We start from the raw sequence: 19684 nt of genomic DNA, 5'->3' as shown, positions 1-19684 counted from the left end.
TCAGATGCCATAATTCCGTTTTTAGAAGAGGATGTCTTCCACTGTTTCGGTGTGCCTGAAGTGGTAGTATCCGACAATGGCGTGCAATTTAAGTCTCGTCAGTTTAATGCCTTGTTACAAAAGTACGATGTACAGCATTTTTATACCGCTGTACATGCGCCACAAGCGAATGCATCTGAACGCGTAAATCGTTCCGTGATCGCCGCGATTAAGTCGTATATTAATGTGGATCAGTCAAATTGGGATGAAATGCTCAGCCACATAAGTTGTGCGTTACGGTCTAGCACACATTCCGCAATAAATAATAGTCCCTATCGGGTTGCCTTTGGTCAGCATATGATAACCAATGGTGCAACTTATCAACTCTTGCGCAATTTGCAGCTGTTAGAAGATCGATCAGTAAGATTTAATAGAGCAGATTCTTTTGATATCATTCGTCAATCAGCCCAAAAGGGTATGGTACAGCAGCATATACGGAATGAAAAAAGTTATAATCTTCGTAGTCGAGAAATAAGCTTTAATGTAGGACAGGAAGTTTACAGACGTAATTTTCAACAAAGTCAGTTTGTAAAAGGCTTTAGTTCGAAACTAGCACCGACGTTTGTAAAGGCTAGAAGCAAAGCGAAGCTCGGTAACAGCTATTATGAGTTGGAAGATTTAAATGGTCGGTTCGTCGGAAAATATCATGCCAAGGATATAAAGCAGTGAATATCTATGTGAACTTAATACTGCGCTCTCCAAGCGGGTATCACTCTTTGGCGCTTTCAACACCAAAGTGTGATTTTGGCAGGAGGGAGTGTAGTGGGCCGCTTTTCGTTTGAACGATTTCTTTTTTTCTTCTTCTTAAATTTATCAGCGTAGAAGTATGCAACGCCAACTATTAATTGTGTGGCGAAAATAGTGCGCTGACGGAAAGAGTAAGAAAAAAGGTATAAACTTACGTTGGTTTATTTTTGGCTAAGCAAGCTTTAAGATAGGAAAAAAAAATAAATTTGAGACATAATTGTTTATTTAAACTCCCCCCCAGTTAGGTATCGGAGTAAATATATATCTGTCGAAACTGTCACTTGCTGCAGGAATGATAGTTGGCAACAGTGGGAGTTGATTGTTAGAAAGAAATGACAGGTCAAGGCTGAATACGAAGGAGGTAATAGAAATTTCCGGAAGACGAGGTTTCCTGTTCGTGAAAGTCTCCTAGGTCTGCCTTTCTCCTCGTGATCGCCCTAGCAGTCGGATGTGCGCATAGATTGTTTATATTCAACCGCGCCAAGTTTTATTTCTGATAAAGTCAGTGCCAGAAAATAAAATACACATAAAGTGAAATAAAAGTAACTAAGTTGTTAATTAATTTACGTTAAACACCTAAAAAAATATTCATTTGTGCCTTATTTAACCCAAATTTGAGTGGCTTAAATTGGATCGGCAGAAGTCGCGCCTTTAAATCGACTTCTTATTGCCATCGGATGTTTTTCTAGCCGCAATAGCTCGGGACATTATTGTTCAAGTCTCGGCGAAGTGGTCTATCATCAAGGTGCTTTTCCCCTCTGGGTAACTATTGTCTTTTGGTTCCGTCCCATGAAATTGCAGATTGCAAGCGGGTTTCTTTTTGTCTTTTGCTATTAGGATTTAGCACCTTTGCTTAAGCTTAATACAAACAACAAGCCCATAGCTTAAGCTTAGCAGAGGAGCGAACAAGAGAAGAGGGTTTGAAAAAGAAACCAGACATACTATGAAAGCTTTTAGTTAAAAGCTTTCGTAACTTCAGTCTGCCAAGGCGAGCATTAAAACGCGGACTTACATATGGCTGCATCGCTTGCAAGATCAGCCTAAAGAAGATTAAATTGAACGACCCCCGAATTTGATTGTCTTTGGACTACCAGTGGTCGGCGGGAAACCCTTAGAGGACTCTAGGTGGATACCTGTGCCGTCGCCCCAGGATTTGCACCATGGAATTTGCCCATGTGGATAGCTGCTGAAAAGATTACATAATCTTTCAATGGTCTAAGTGATGCACTTCAATCATGTTCAAATAATGCTTTAATTTGTAAATTAACATATCGATGTGCAAGCTGGCAAAAACATAATTTTAAAAATTATGAATTTTATTTTGTTACCCATTTTATTTGAACATGAAGTGAAGGCAAATCAAATCATATAGCCTATACTCCCCTTTTGAATTAGTACTTATAAGTTTGTACAACATTATTTAGCTTATCGTGCGAGAGCAGAACAAACACCTGTTTACGACACCAGAACAACAACATTGAAAATTACTCCTCTACAGCTTACCCCCGTCTCGTCTACACTCGAAAGATCTTTCGCCGTGGGATGCAGCAAACTGTAAGTGTTTTATTATTATTTTTGTTCCCCCTTTCTTTGCGGCTTGGGTGCGAAAGCTTATCTTTTGCCCATGATGACTGCGTAACCTTGAAAATGGTACAGTAAACAGCTGTTGCTTTGCTACTGACCTACCTTTGTTTCTTGCATGTTACAAGTTTTGTTCAAATATCACATATACCTTACACACAAATAATTTATAAATTGTAAATTACTAGGCCGAAGAGCCAAAAATGCTTACTACGGCTAACGCCTAATGCTAAAGCATAGCGGCATATCTTTGAAATTATTGATACACGTTTATATATTCGGCTTAAGCCTTTTGTCAACTCCAATTCTCTATCCAATAATAATATTAAAGCCATATATGAATTCTTATTATAGTTATATTGTCTTAGCCAATAATTTGTGGTAATAAATGAATTATAAAGTTTAACATGTGTTAGTTTACGCCAACTAGGGAACCCATGCATCACAAAAATGATATAGATTAGGCTACCGTGGACTACTCGTAGGGATCCTGAAGATTTCAGTGGACCATCAGGATCGTGGTAGGGTGGGCATACGTACCCTTAGGTGCGTCAAAAAGCGAGGAAGTCCGTCTGCCTGTCTGTATACACTATCTTTTCTTCACTCTGTCGTCTGCTGTCCCATTTCCATAGAATCATCCCTCACTATCCCCAAATCCCCATAAATCCTTTCTATAAGTACGCGAATTCTTTTTGAAAATACGATTATTATAGCACGGAGAAGTAATTGTCTTGGCGGTTAACATTTTGACCCACACCATTTGCCGACGAGCATGCAGCCGATGAGCAAGCGCGTACTCCGTCTAATGACATACGTCCATCCGCTTCCATACCTGAGAAGGTATGCACAACCGTTGCACGTTACAGTCCCCTAAATGTATACATATATATGTATGTATATGTATATTGAAATAAAACCAGGTTTGAATTTTAATGATTATATATTCATTATGCTTAACGTATATTTTTCGGAGCCTAGAATAATAATATGAAACGAACCTTAAATGATATACTTATACTCTCGAGTTTAATATATACCTTTAGGACATAGAAAATAATTAAATAAAATTTTCTTCATATATGTATGTATTTAGCTAATTCAATGGGATTGATGGATTTGAATTTTAACGTTTGATTTCAACATGCTCGGTGTACTTTATAAGGACATCACTCAATAAAAAAAAGGTCCTTAAAATTTAAATGGAACTTAAGCAATTATTTTTATGGTTTTATATGTTTATTAGTCCTTCAAATTTATAAATATTTTGAAGCTACCCTTATGACCACAATATGTTTCTGAAATCATGTATGGATATATTTGAAAATAATTAAGTGATTATCCCCAACATAAGCCAAATTTTTAAACAATTTTTTCAAATTGTTTTGTTGTGCATTTGTGAAAATGTAATATATTTGAACACAAAACTTGGAATACATGACAAAGTAATTGATTAATTAATGAGGATCCAGCAGGAGTCTTAGTTCTTTGTTTGTACTCTAAAAATGTAATTTCTTAATAAGCTTATAAAATAAAGAAAAACTTTTCATTTATTTTGGTTTGCTTAACATCTAAAAGTATCAATCAAAATTTGGTAGCATTTTCGTAATGCAATTCATTTTTATAAAATTATATAAAATTCTCATTCATTTTTGTTTGTTAAGCATCTATAAGTATCAAACTTTAAAGTGTACAAAAATTTTGTAGTAGCATTTCCGTAATGCAATTATTTTCATAAAATTTTTATTTAAACATCTAAAAGTATCAAGTTTTATAGTGCAAACAAATTTGTATAGTACCATTACCGTAATAAAATTATTAATATTGTTTTTTTTTATCGGAGACTTCCGTTGACAATTAACGGTTGATTGTTTACGGAAGGCTCCAGTAAGAAAAAAATATTAATAATTTTATAAAAAAGAATTACATTACGGTAATGCTACTAGTTTAAACTCTAAAAAAATGATTTTCTTTCATAAACTTTTAAAATAAAGAATACATTTTCATTCATTTTTGTTTGTTAAACATATAAAAGTATCAAGTTATAAAGTGCAAACTAATTTTTGTTTTAGCATTTCCGTAATGCAATTCTTTTTATAAAATTATTTTGATTTTTTTCTTGACTCAGCCTTTTGCTGATTGTCAATCCATGACTTAAGCTGTGCTGGAGTACGACGCTTTAAATATTGGGATGCAGCAATAACCCTATTGCACTCTGCTAAGCTAGGTAATCTTTTCAACGATTCGAAATTGCCGAAAGCCTCTTCCATCTCTTTTCGCTCAGGTGGCGACCAACGAATGCGTTGTGTCTTGCCAAAAGGAGATGCTATATACAAAATTAAATAAGATTAGTAAAATTAATAATAAAAATACAATTCATGCATTCAAAATTTGGTTTATATTTGTATAATGTTATAGTTTTTTGTTCTTACTACTGCGGCGTTTTCGATTTGGCTGCGGCTCAACTATTTCCTCTTTTGACTTTTCAGACTCATTTTCGTCGATGTATTCGGATCCAGAATCCTCAAAAGGTTCAGCTGTAAAATTGAATTCAATTTTTTTTTTTTTAAAGTATGGTTCATATATGACTTATAGTATATCTTTCAGGGCCCGGAGATGAAACTGTAAAGGAGTCTCAGCTCTTTTCGACGAATAATGAAAATCAATGGCCAAGAGCTTGATCGGGTCCCTAAGTGATATACTATATATATCATACATGTACCCAGTCACACACATACACAATTCAATTATCTAAAAATTTCAATATTGTACCTTCATTTTCGATGTCTTGTGCACAATTATCTTTCTCATAAAGTTCACCTGCTAAAAAAAAAAAAAATTTTAATTCAATTAGGATTTTATTTTATTCGCCTAATGAGAATATGTAAGTTAGAGTAATATATGTGACGTATTGTGCCTAATTTTGCTAAACATAGAAACTTACCGGGCTTTGGGTTCTTATTATTCCGTTCGGGGCTATTCCCAATGGCTGCCATTAACATTTGGGACACTTCTGTAATTTCCGCAATTGTAGCGGGGACACGGTAAATATTTTTATGTATTTCTTTATGATGGCCCATAAAATTCGCGAGTCGGTCTATCTGAATATCTTCAACATTTAGCATAGAAGTGTATGTTGCTAAATGTTTGCGAAGCATTGTGCCCCTCAAGGCTTCTGGGCAGCTGGCACCACATTCATAAGCAAATTGTTTTAAAATTGGGCAAGCACGAATGTACTCTTTCCCAAGTGATTTCGGGCTTGCAACGCTGAATATGTAACAATTTTTTTCATCGACACCAGCTTCGCTGCGGTGTTTGAGGATCATATCGATACAAAAATAATCAAAGGGAGTAAGAAGTACTGACACTGTTCTATTTAATTTTCCTCGAAGAGTCAACCTTTTGTATTGCATTGCAATTTGTTTCGTTTTAGCTGTCAGTTTATTTAGAACATCTTTGTCTATATTTTCTTCGTTTGCATGAGCGGTGTTATAATTTTCAATGCTCAATCGTTCTATTTCTCCAGCCCGACGACGGTTAAATATTTGGAGACTTATTAATGTGCTTCGTATCAAACTATTCCACGCTTCAAAATCGAATTTCTTATTCAAAACATTCAGCGCATCGGCGGATTTTTTGTTAACAAAATCAAAGAGTTTTTTAATATCCTCTTTCAAAGGTAAAATTGTTTTTACAGCTCGACGTTTTTTGGCTTGGTCCTCGATTGCTTTTTTGTTTATGTTTACAGGTATTTCGGTTTCCCATAAGACAATAAAATCATTTACTAATTTTTTATTTATCTCATCTTGATTTATTATACATTGTGTCAATAATATTTTTGCACATTTTTTTTATTAATGAGCTTAGACTTGTAGCAACCGATGGGGTTTTAAAAAGCAAAAGTTCGTTATCCCACTGGGAAACAGTTGGAATGCTAGACATCATAAGTTCATGATGTTTGGCATGAATGGCATCCTTTAACTCCTTTATTTGGCCTTGCGACTGTTGTTTTAATTCTATTACCAATCTACTTAATACTCTTAAATGAGACCGAATCATATCATGTTGTAATGCATTATACTTCATGCATTCTGCATTTCCCAATAATACGATCAAATGGTCATATAATAAATTTCTCGTTATATCATCGTCATTTAAAACTGGAACAACTTTTCGACGCAATATGTCATTTGCAGCTTTATGCATATAGCCAGTTGTGCTGCGTCCATCCCTTAACATGTTTTTCGAACCATTAGGATGAAAAACACGGCAGTTGCGAATATGGCAACGAATTGTCGATTTCCGAAAGAAGCCAAGACAACCTTTACAACTTATTAAATCATGTGGACCATTACGAGAATTAATTCGGTTTTGGCGGGGTGCTATTATAATACCTTCATTATAGATTTGATCTGTGTTGTGGATAAAATCTCCCTTTTTCCGAATAGAATCAATTAGAATTTTTCGATTGGGATCGTTAGCTGAAAGAACCATAAATTTCTTAACATCTGGTTCATTCATATGAACGTTTTGTAAGTGTCGAGCAAATTTTGTTTGCAATTTTTTGCAGAACATACAAAAGTGTGTTTTGCTCTTTGTTTGTGTTTTTGCTGTAGGTATTTCAACATTTCTAAGATCAAAAGGAGGTACTTGAGCTTCATATGAAAATGACTCGTTTATTGTTAATGATGAGTTGATGCCATCGTATGTTGCAGATTCTGGCCAATTAGATCCGAGTGATTCCAAAGTGTCGGTATAGCCACTAACTGCTTTTGAACTAATTTCTGAATGTTCTGTAGAATCTATTAAAAATGATTATTAAGCTTTCTAAATTAACATTTTAAAATTAACGTATCTTATAAAACTATAAAAAAACAGGCTATAAACACTCTGTTCACTTATTACGAAAGAAATATTTCGTAGACGCACGGGGTATTTTATGGATTAGTGACATTTGTATACTCTATACATAAAATGAAAAAAGCGAATACTTATTAGGTTTGTGCAAAGTGAAAATGTAACATGCAGAAGATGACAGACCCTACAAATATATATTATTGATGATCAGCGTGACGAGATTAGTCCATTGAGTCATGTCTGCCCGTCCGAATGAACAACTCTCATCTCACCTCCTCACCCCCCCCCCCCCCCCCTCCACTATTACGATACTATTAAGGATTTTCCGTGATGCCTTTTATATATAAATCTAGAACTGAAATAGTACAAGAGCTACATAACACCAAATTTTAAACATAGATGCCCTATGTGAGTACGCTGCAGTATGGATTTCGAACTTAAATTTAATAATTAAAGGCGGTAAACTCAACTTTAACTTTTTCACTTATTATATTTAGTTTTTCACAGATTTTCTTTCAATTTTTAACAGTTTTAACTATTTGTAACTTATATTTATGATTTATCTATTAACTTACTCAGAATGGGGTCGAAGCCATCTGCTCCAATCGCCTCTAAAAGTGGAAAAATTTAATTAAAAATTAGTAACACAGTCGACTTTATAATAATCGAAATATCTTACCAAAATCTTTTTGAATGTTTTCTTTGTTAACGCCACCATCAGAGGTTTGGCCCTCTGAAATTTAAATTCCCTTTAGTACTGCCAATTTTCTTGAAATATTTGCTTACAGCAATATTACTCAAGTAATTTACTTACCTAATTCTTTATAAAGTTCCACTTCATTATTATTTACTTCACTGCTGTAAGACAATTTTTGTTTAACTAAAATAGGAGATATATAAATTAAAATATTAGTATTACATCTAACTTTATTTATAATAATCAAGATACCTTACCAGAATCTTTTTGAATGTTTTCTTTGTTAACGCCACCATCAGAGGTTTGGCCCTCTGAAATTTAAATTCCCTTTAGTACTGCCAATTTTCTTGAAATATTTGCTTACAGCAATATTACTCAAGTAATTTACTTACCTAATTCTTTATAAAGTTCCACTTCATTATTATTTACTTCACTGCTGTAAGACAATTTTTGTTTAACTAAAATAGGAGATATATAAATTAAAATATTAGTATTACATCTAACTTTATTTATAATAATCAAGATACCTTACCAGAATCTTTTTGAATGTTTTCTTTGTTAACGCCACCATCAGAGGTTTTGCTCTTGGCCTCTAAAATGGAAAAATTTAACTAAAAATTAGTTTTTGTTTGCCACTCTTTTATAACGGTGAAAAAAATTGTATACTTACTGTATAACGCCTCATTCATCTTTTTGCATAGGCCTTCGAGAAGTTCTTTTGATTCTACATAAACGTAAATATGTACATACGAATGTATATAAGTATGTGTGCATGTTAGTATGGCCAAATTTACGATGCAACTTACCACTGGAATTAATAATTTCTGCTTCAAAAGTAGCTCCATTTATTTTTGATAAACAAATGTTTTTTGATATTATTTTACATTTCTTTTTCTCAAAAACGTACAACTTTCCGCACTTTATTAAGTAAAACATTTTTAGTTCCGAAGAAGGTAACACAACCGATTTTTATGACGTTCACTTGCTTACTGATCATCAAACAATGCAGAGAAGGCAGAGCTGACAATTCTAACGGTTCTTTTATTCTTTACTATTCATTCAAGGCCATTCCAGTGCAGTGCACACTGGTACGAATGTACAGTATGTCAACAAATTGTTTGCAATAGATATATTGTATAATATAAAGGAGACTTGCATCTTTTTTAATTTGCTAATTACATTTTAAGATAATATAATTTAAGATTGATTCAAATAAAAAACTTACTTATTTGTTCAATGCCATTAGCATTTTTGGCAACAATTATTGTCATCAATGATAAGAATAATCATTTGCACGAATAATTATAATTGTAAAAGTTTATTCACGAGTAATTTATACGCATATTAATATTAAAACAAGGAAGAACGCTACAGTCGAGCAAGGCCGACAGTAAAATACCCTGTTCCCAGACTAAGTTCCGGCACCAAGTTATACATACACATGTATGTATGTGTCCAGATGTGGGCGAAGTACTGTAGTGAATTTGTTTCTCTAACAACTTTTCTTTCGTATAATAATTATAGAATTTTAACGAAATTGTAATATTATAAAAGAAAAATTTTTATGGATTATAACTGAACATTTACATAGTAATTGTGTTTTTGTGATTCTATGCGTGTATGTATGTACATATGTGTCAGCATCAAAAAAATTATAAAATACATATGTACATATGTCTGTATGAACTCAAAGATCTCAGAAAGTATAAGTCTTAGAATAACCGAAGAGAAAGTACGAGTTTGAGTTTTTTTCCGACAATATATTGTTATCGAAAATTCTTCAAAACACTTAAAAATTTGTTTACTTTTTAATAAATATCCTCTGAGAAATATCCACTGTGTCGCCAAAGAAAGAGAAGGCAACCAAAGCATGTGTCGCGCGCAGTTGGGTATTCATATATTTCAGCTCTACTTTTAACGTTCTTTCTCTAACGTTAGGCTTCTAGCACTGATTTAGCGTGGCCTTGGCATTTTTTATTTGGCGGAAGAAATAAAACAAGTGGAATAGGGGCTGTCCCTACATTAAAATACTCTGTACATGTGTGTAGAATATTTATAGAAATTTAAAAAAAAAAAACAAGAGAGAACGCTACAGTCGAGCAAGCCCGACAGTGTAATACCCTGTACCCAGGTAAACTTCCGTCACTGAGTTATATGCGGCCAAAGGAGCAACAAAAAGAGGAAGAAGAAGAGCAAACTTGTTGCTGCAGTTTGTGGGGGTTGTACTGGAGAGAATTTGTTTCGCTAATAACTTTTCTTAGAATTGACCGAATTGAATAAAATTTTAAACAACAGTAGATATTATTAGATATTTATAAATTATGTGTGCAAAGTTTGGTTTATGTAGCATTTGAAATGTGGACGCTATTGACAAAATTCTGTAGCGGGGGAAGGGGGGGAAAATTAAAAAAAATAAAATAAACTCGTCCTTACTCGGATCTAGGAGAATCTGGATGCCAACTTTGGTTATTCTAGCTTTTATAGTTTCTGAGATCCTGGCGTTCATCCAGACGGACAGATGGACAGACGGACGGACAGACGGACGGACATGTCTAGATCGATTTCTCTCGTCATGCTGATTCAGAATATATATACTTTATGGGGTCGGAGATGCTTCCTTCTGTATGTTACATACTTTGCACAAACCTAATATACCCTTTTTACCCTACGGGTACAGGGTATAACAAGAAAGGAATGCTAAAGTCGAGCAGGCTCAACAATTAAATACCCTGTGCCAATCCACAAAAAATTTATTAAAAAAAAATTAATTAATTAAATTAAATATAAAATATTCCATACATAAATTTACATTTACATTACATCATATGTGTGCATTAAATAATTATGCCAAATCAGCAACAAATACAGCTGCGGACAGAGCTTAGGCTTGGTTATATGGCTATAACTTTCTGTGTAATCAACCTATTGTAATGAAACTTGATATACAGATATATAATCACTAATTGGATGTGACTACCAAATCTATCAATTCAAATTCAAATGAATTGATCAGGATGACAAGGCGAGTCGATATAGCCATGTCCGTCTGTCTGTCTGTATAAACGCAAGGATCTCAGAAAGTATAAGAGCTAGAATAACCAAACTTGGTATCTAGATTCTCCTGAGCCCGAGAAAGGACGAGTTTGTTCACTTTTTCTGATCCCCCCCCCCCCCCCCACACCCACCTTATTCACGATTTTCTATAACTCCCGTAATTCTTGGAATTTTGAACTAAAATTTGGTCACATTAAGTTTGCGATATATATATCCGTATACCAACTTTCATTATGATAGGTTGATCAGAAAAAAAGTTATAGCCATATAACCAGGCCCAATGCACACATACACACATATGTATGTACAAGTACACAAACACGCATACACACGATTCATGATGTAAATGTACGTATAGAATATTTTATATTTAATTTAATTAATTAATTTAATTAAATTAATTAATTAATTTAATTTATTTTTTGTGGGGTGGTACAGGGTAATTAAGAGTTGAGCCTGCTCGATTTTAGCATTCCTTTCTTGTTTTCCAATAAAAAGTTTGTGTTATAAATTTTGTCCGATCGATTTCAAATTTTGGGCTACAAATTTAAAATTGCTAGATATACTACTTGGTATTCAACGATTTAAAAATATAGAAATAAGGCTTTCAACTCGCATATAAAGCAAATAAAACAAATATTAAATAGTTGGGGACATCACGTAAACAGACTCACAAGCACACAGTCCCAAGGATTAAATATATATATGTATATATATATATTTTTTTTTTTATTAATTAAATACATTTATTTATAAATTATGTTTAGAAGATATTTTAAAATATTTTTTTCTTTTTTGCTGGAGTACAGGGTATTTTACTGTCGGGCTGGTTCGGCTGTAGCGTCTCTCTCTCTCTCTGGTCGGATCGGTCCAAAATTTAGCACAGTTCTTATGCATGTCATTACAAGTACAAGTACTAAATTTCAAGTTTCTAACTTCACGTTTCGAATTTATGCACAAAAATCGGCTTTCTGGCCCAATGTGCAATGTGCATACATCTGCCGGAATGCGTAGCAAAATATGCGTAGTCCGTTTTCAGTTTCTGCTTTATTGTCGCTTACCGAGTCGTTGCCTAGCGACGGTAACTGTAAATTTTTGGCATTTTGTCTAGCAATAACAAGAGAGAACGCTGCATTCCAGCAAGCCCGCAGTGTAATACCCTGTACCCAGGTAAACTTCCGTCACTGAGTTATATGCGGGGTGGGTGTTTACTGACCAAATTGAATAAAATTGAACAACAGTAGATAATTATACATATATAAATTATGTGTGCAAAGTTTGGCTTAGGTAGCATTTGAAATGTGGACGCTATTGACGAAATTCTGTAGCGTAGAAAGGGATGGAAAATTAAAAATAACAAAATTTTTCCTTTCTCGGACCTAGGAGATTCTCCTACATACCAACTTTGGTTGTTCCAGCTTTCTGAGATCCTTGCGTTCATCCAGAAGGACGGACAAACGGACGGACGGACATACTTTGCACAAACTTAATATACCATTTTTACCCTACGGGTACAGGGTATAAAAAGACGTAAATGATGAAATAAAGTGAATGAAAGAAGAACAATAAGACCGATCCAATGACTTGCAGTTGTTTTTAAAATTTGATTTATCATTTAAAACCATAGCGCACTATTACAAATTACACAACAGTGTTCGATTGTCCACAATACACATACAGTGGCTCACAGCTTATTGTATGCAGTACATATTCTTGCCTTTGAAGAAATAAGTTGTGACATAAAAATATGGAGTATTTTTTGTTTTTATAGGTTTGCGGGAGCTGAAAAATGTAAGAGGCAAAAGGAGGCGTGGCACACACCACAAAGCATATATATTCTTGATCAGCATGACAAGACGAGTCGATCTATATCTGTGTGTCTGTCCCTCTGTCCCTCCGTATGAACACCAGGATCTCAGAGACTATAAGAGCTAGAGACACCAAATTTTGGACAAAGATGGATGACAGAATGATAAGCCGGGTCGATATAGCCATGTCCGTCCGTCCGTCCGTCTGTCCGTGCTTCTGTATGAACGCAAAGATCTCAAAAAGTATAAGAGCTCGAACAACCAACAACAGACTCGTCTTCTCATCCTGATCAAGAATATATATACTTTTTGGAGTCTGTCACGCCTTCTTCTGTATGTTATATTTCTCACCTCCCTAAATCCTAATATACTAATATATTGAATTAATTCATAAACATACATGCACAAGTTCATAATTTCGAATAATTACATTGGTTCCTCCACAATAAATTGGATATTTAAAACAAATTTGTAATTTGTGCTGACGACGTAAAATATCACCAATAGAAATATAGTGGGCCATAAGTCAAATAATAAAATTATATACAGCAAAAGTAATACAACTGAATTGCATTTACATAACTTGTTGGCAGGTATTAATAATACTAGCAAGTTTTTATATATATTATGCTGTTCATTATAGTGTTTCACATCCCTGGTAAAAATGTGTCCCGAAGCCCTGAAATAATAGCTCTATATATATGTTCCATTCCTGTGTTTCCCCGTTCAGGGTAGTCACCTTATACAAATATGATAACTTTGACCATTAAAAAAATGCATTTATTGCAACTAAACCGCATTAATTTGTAGCCAATATACAACATACAATTCATTCCATTAAAACTGGCCAAAAAAGAAGAAAGATACTATAACTTTTCAGGTATAAAATGGAGTCAATGTATATGCCCCCAAAATATATCCTACTTATAAAAAATGAAATTTTAACATGCATAAAAACGTTATTTAGAGCGTATATATAGTGACCTTCTTGGTGGCATATGTATCTGGATGATATCCATTATGGAGCTGTTACATTCGTTATCTTCTATTTTCGATCTGTATGCTGATATTTAAATTTGTCCCCAAAATATGCGGTATATCACAAATTATTTCTGGGACAGTCCCTGTATCAATATATATATATATATATATATATATATAAATGTGCAATTATACACTCTTTACGTGAGTTCGAATACCGAGAAAGGTAAAATCGAACAAATATTTTTTTTTTATTTTCCTTTTTTTTTATTTTCTATAATTACTAGCAGGTATTGCCCGTCTTAACCCGGCCCAATATGTTTCCAATTGTATTTATTTTGTGTGTGCATAACCTACCCATATGTTTTCACCTTAAAGGTTACCAGTAGGAAGGCATTTAAGGTATTTAAATGAACATTTTCTGTTCTTGACAAAAAATTGTTCAGTAGTCCGTTACATTTTTGTTCTTGACAAACTATTTCGTTAAACGAACATGACCTCTATAACTAATATTTTTTAAAGCTCGTTTTCCCCCCGTTGGAGCTAAAATTTTCCAAAAGCCTTTCTTAGTGTGCTGATATGATAGATACTATGAAACGATACTTGAGTCCAAATTTAAATTCATATTTGAGTCTTTTCGTGCCATATTGAGTCAATACGGCCACGCACAAACTCGGAATATGAAACACGGCACTCGTGTCAATGCCGTGCAGTGATGAGCCATGATCAAAAAGCACTGGCACCGATACCATCAAACTATCGAAGTTTGAATGCAATAAGCAGAATATTTAAATAATGAAATCGAATTATTTATTGAGATCAATAAGAACAAATCATATACATATATACATACATCTGCCCGCAATGCGAAGCAGAATATGCGTAGCTCCGTTATTCGGTTTCTGCTTTACTATCGCTTACGCAGCAGATGCCTAGCGACGGTAACTGTAACATTTTGGCGTTTTGCCTTTGCAATTAACATTAAATGATCAAAACGAAAGAAGAAGAGCGAGCTAATGACTTGCAGTTGTTGTTGTTTTTAGAGCATTATTTTTTTTACAATCAAACAACTGTGTTCGATTGCCCAATGTATACATTAATATGAATGTACATACATGCTATATTCATACACAGGCATACATACATATGTACATACATATGTTTCTCTTTACTTTTTCAACCGTACGTAGAGAACCGCACACATAGACACGAACTGTTGCTTACTGTGTGTGTATGTGATGTCCCCAACTATTTGATATTTGTTGTTGCTGCAAAAAGTTATTAATGAAAACACTAATGCCAAATTCACTAAACAAAGAAAAAATTACTTTTAAAAATGTTATATTATATAATTTTCAATTAATTAACATTTCTTGCTCTGTCAGTGCAAGACGAATGCACATACATACATACATATGTAGATACATATACATAGTTTATATAAATTATTTAAACAAAGAAAGATGGGACGCTTGCTTTTAATTTTATCTTTAATATCGAAAATAACGAAACGATTGTGCGATTGTGCTTCTATTTAGTTCTATTTTACAACTAACTTCAAATTAGGCTTACATGCTAAACTAAGCCTAAGGCGGCGAAAAAAGGGCGCGAGGCGACGTCCGCAAACGGCCGCTCTCGCGCTCTCTTTTCGCCCTAAACTAAAATTCAAATAATTCTCTTAAACTATCTTAATCTAAAGCAGCATCTGCGCCAACAGTCAGGATAGGTCAATATTGGATCTGACGTTATGAGCAACTTGAGTTTCTCAAAAGCCGAATTATAGCTTTCTTCTGCAACATCTATTGTTGCTCCTTTTTTTAGTTTAGAGGTCAAGGGCTTTACAACCTTAGCAAAGCCCGGTATGAACTTACGATAAAAGCCACAAAGTCCAAGAAATGACTTAATTTCCCTGGCTGTTTTTGGAATAGGGAATTCAACGATTGCTCTTATCTTGTTAGGGTTTGGCTTTATACCTTCAGTTGTTATAATGTGACCGAGAAATTCAGTTTCCTTCCTCATGAACTCACACTTGTCAAGCTGAAGTTTTAAATTGGCTTCTCGCAGTTTTGCGAAAACCTTTCTCAGAGACACAATATGTTCATCCAATGAAGTGGAGTAGACTACTATATCATCTAAATAAACCAAACAATACTTATATATCAGTTCCTCCAATAAATTGTTCATGCAACGCTGGAAAGTTGCGGGTGCGTTTTTAAGTCCAAATGGCATACGAGTGTATTCGTAATGGCCATGTTTGGTGGAAAATGCGGTCTTCGCCATTGACCTTGGATCCATTTGGATCTGATGAAAGCCTTTGGCCAAATCAATTGTTGTAAAATACTGGCTCTTTCCCAGTTTATCCAATATCTCATCCATTATAGGAATGGGATATTTATCATCAACGGTTATTTCGTTGAGATTTCTATAGTCTATGACTATACGATATTTCTGTTTGCCCGAGGCATCACTTTTCTTTGGCACAATCCAAATAGGTGAGCAATATGGGGACTTAGATTTGCGAATAATGCCCTGAGTCAGCATTTCGCTCATTTGCTTATTGACCTCTTCGTCAAAAGCTTGAGGGTACTTATATGGTCTCTTATAGACCGGGTCTTCGTGCTTTGTCTGAATTACATGCTTTATCGTGCTCGTGAAAGTCAAATTTTCACCTTCTCCATATTGGATATCGCGAAATTCTGCCAAGACCTTTTTAAGTTTTTCTTTTTCTTCGAGATTCAGGTGATCCAGCCTGAACTCGTTGGACTCTCTCAATTCGTTTTGGATTGAGAAATTAAAGGGTATGTCCCCTGTTAGAGGTGGGTTGAGACATTTAAAATTGTCTTCGTCTATTTGCTGGTCATTGTCACTATACCTAATCATGAAAGGATAGTCGTTTAGGGTCGCTGTCCCTGCTTTATAATCGATGCTAGCCTGGCACGCTTCAAGGAATTCTCTTCCTATTAGCATATCATAGCGATCGGAAAAATTGTGTATGTAGAATTGCTGTTTAGTCGGACACAGTTTACTGGGGTGGAACAACACTGCTTCATTTAACTCTATTGTACCATTTATAGTACGGACTTCTAACGGACAAGTTTTTGACGGAAAGTTGAAGAAATTCTCCTTGAACAAATTGATTGAGGATCCTGTATCTATTACACACCTAATTTCTTTACTATTTATCAGTATTCTGATGAACGGGTTCCTGTATCTGGCTCCGAGGCTACTTGATGAAAATTTTCTGAAGTGTCCATTTTAAAATGACCACTAGTGCTTTCACGCTGCCTCTTGACTGTTGGATTGGGTGCACTCCGAACCTGAGCCGTCTGATGATTGACAGGGTTGTTTACTCTATCATGATGCAATTTTTGTTGCAATTCTTGATGAAATTGTTGATAATTCTCGGTTTGGTATCTTGGTCTAGTATTATTGTAAGTGTTTGTATGTCTATGAGCATATGTTTGATTGGAATTTTTATTTTGATTCCCATCATTATTTCCCCCATTCGCACGATCATTGCTATGCCTTTGGTAACCTGAATTTTGGGGTTTTGACTGATTTATCGGACCATTGTAGGTTTTATTCCTATCGGAGAAGGTATTTTCATAAATTCCCTCTCTCTGAGCCACTTGTTTCAAGCCTGAAACCGTACTTATATCGTACCTTGCCAATACCATGAACAATCTATCTGGCAGTTTTCTTGTAATCACATCTTTTACAGTTTTGTTTAGGGCGTTTGTATATAATGCTGTGTTTCTACTATCATCTTCTAATGTTAACTTATTTGTAATCAAAAATGACTTATATTCTAATTCTTCCACAAACTTACGGATGTTGCCGCTAAATTGTGTGTTGTAGAGCCGTCTGAGCAGCTCCTCAAAAGGGGTTTGCGTTTTAAATTCCGATATCAGGACCGCCTTCAGCTCGTGCCATGAATTCGGTGCCGCCAACTGAGATACTCGTTGTGCATCTCCTGTTACTTGCATTTCAACTGCTCCAAACAAGACGTTGCGCTGTCTTGGGTCTGCGGTCAAGTAGAGGCGCATAATGAAATCAATTCTTCTGATGAAAGCGCTCAACTCCTCCGTGGCTCCATTGAACATAGGCACCTGCCTAATCTGTCCGAGGGCTTGACTCAGATGTAGCTCTGTGAGAACGGGTGTGGATTCTGCACCTGTTGCCATTTTTGATGATTTTTATTTGATTGTGATTTTGTTGGTTTCACTTGGTTGATTTGAGGTTGAGTCTTTGACCTGGGACTTTAATTGTCCTTTAATGGTCGTTGATTGTGGTTGAGTTTTTGACCTGGGACTTTTAATTGTCCTTTAATGGTCGTTGATTGTGTGACACTTTTCGCGAAATTGAAGTAAGTCCGATTTAGTTGTGATACTACACTCAATTGTGCGCGATGATCGGAAAGAATCCAGTCGTTTGGAATTCCTTTCTTAATTGATCATATCACTCACGAACTTTTTAAAGTCTTCGTTTACGCACTACACACGTGGGTTCTTCAGCGGATATATTTCAGTGAATCAATTTGTTCAATTGCGTAGAATGAACAGATGCTGCCTGAGCATTAGCACTATTAACATTCACAATGAATTTAGTTACCGGTTCAAGGATAATATTAGAATCCTTACGTAGCGGTTATTTGTTCACCTTAGATATGTCCTACCGGCTGCGCCAATTAAATATTCAACGTAACATCGATTGAAAAAAAATGTTTTATTTAGTATTCAACACGACATTTATTGACTTAATGGAGAATTACACTTAGGTGAACTTAACGATAAGTTTGCAAGACTCGATCCGTATTGCTCGAACGAAATCATAAGACTCAACTCCTCCAAGTTTCGCGATCGCTTAGCAAACCTCGGTTTAGAGCTTTCTTGGTCAAGAGCTTGGTGAGAACATAAATTTGTTTATAGCATGAAGTGTGGGAGCCAAATTGTTATTGCTATAAATTCTCGGGAGTCTGCTTACAATCTTTTATGTACTATGATTTTATGTGTACGTGCCGCTGGCGTATTTGAAATTATACATAAGGTGCAAGAGTGGTGCCGTTGGCATATGTGAACTTATATGTGGGTGTATGGGTGTGATGCATATGTCACTATATATATATATATATATATATATGCATATATAAATATATATATACATAGTGACATATGATTTAAATAAATAAATAAATAAATAAAAATAAAATATAAAAAAAATATGTGTATATATATATATATATATATATATATATATATATATATATATATATATAATATGTTAATACTTATATATTGTTTTTGAATAAATCGACAGAACCACTTGTTGATTTAAATAAATAAATAAATAAAAATAAAATATAAAAAAATATGTGTATATTCTATACGAGTTTGTTTTATTTTTTTGATTTGTGTCATACATATATTTGCTGCTGCAGCGCTGCTCAAGCGCTGCCCGCGGCTGTTGTTGATGCTGGTGCTTTGGTTGACTGCACACATGTTTACACAGACACGAATAGATGCGCATAGGCATACATACACTCACACAACCGCAATTGCTATGTAAATGTGCAATTATACACTCTTTACGTGAGTTCGAATACCGAGAAAGGTAAAATCGAACAAATATTTTTTTTTTATTTTTATTTTGTTTTATTTTCTATAATTACTAGCAGGTATTGCCCGTCTTAACCCGGCCCAATATGTTTCCAATTGTATTTATTTTGTGTGTGCATAACCTACCCATATGTTTTCACCTTAAAGGTTACCAGTAGGAAGGCATTTAAGGTATTTAAATTAACATTTTCTGTTCTTGACAAAAAATTGTTCAGTAGTCCGTTACATTTTTGTTCTTGACAAACTATTTCGTTAAACGAACATGACCACTATAACTAATATTTTTTAAAGCTCGTTTTCCCCCCGTT

The 19684-nt window shown here is 34.6% G+C and overlaps 1 protein-coding gene across 1 annotated transcript; it reads right to left on the bottom strand.

The window, feature by feature from the left end:
- Nucleotides 1-5124: 5124 nt before the first annotated feature.
- LOC115630001 lies at nucleotides 5125-8757 on the bottom strand. Its single transcript, XM_030526629.1, has 10 exons — nucleotides 8725-8757; nucleotides 8589-8642; nucleotides 8451-8510; nucleotides 8311-8376; nucleotides 8176-8229; nucleotides 8036-8101; nucleotides 7901-7954; nucleotides 7797-7832; nucleotides 7015-7166; nucleotides 5125-5187 (listed from the first exon to the last, which is right to left on the bottom strand). Exons 2-10 carry the CDS (start codon nucleotides 8605-8607, stop codon nucleotides 5125-5127), a joined length of 570 nt encoding a protein of 189 aa, XP_030382489.1. The 5' UTR covers nucleotides 8608-8642; nucleotides 8725-8757.
- Between the last annotated feature and the right edge of the window lie 10927 nt (nucleotides 8758-19684).

This window comes from Scaptodrosophila lebanonensis, unplaced genomic scaffold, assembly GCF_003285725.1.
Source record: "Scaptodrosophila lebanonensis strain 11010-0011.00,11010-0021.00 unplaced genomic scaffold, SlebRS2 tig00000202-arrow-arrow-pilon, whole genome shotgun sequence".
NCBI classification, from domain to species: Eukaryota; Metazoa; Arthropoda; class Insecta; order Diptera; family Drosophilidae; genus Scaptodrosophila; species Scaptodrosophila lebanonensis.
The sequence above is the reverse complement of the archived record's forward strand: the minus strand, read 5'-3'. Positions and strand labels throughout refer to the sequence as shown.

Bases quoted from the DNA above. Each gene is read 5' to 3' on its own strand.
- LOC115630001 (XM_030526629.1), bottom strand. The intron at 8,230-8,310 runs GTAAGTAAATTA...TTTAAATTTCAG, and splicing joins GGAACTTTATAAAGAATTAG to AGGGCCAAACCTCTGATGGT. The intron at 7,167-7,796 runs GTAAGTTAATAG...CATTTTTAATAG, and splicing joins TGGCTTCGACCCCATTCTGA to ATTCTACAGAACATTCAGAA.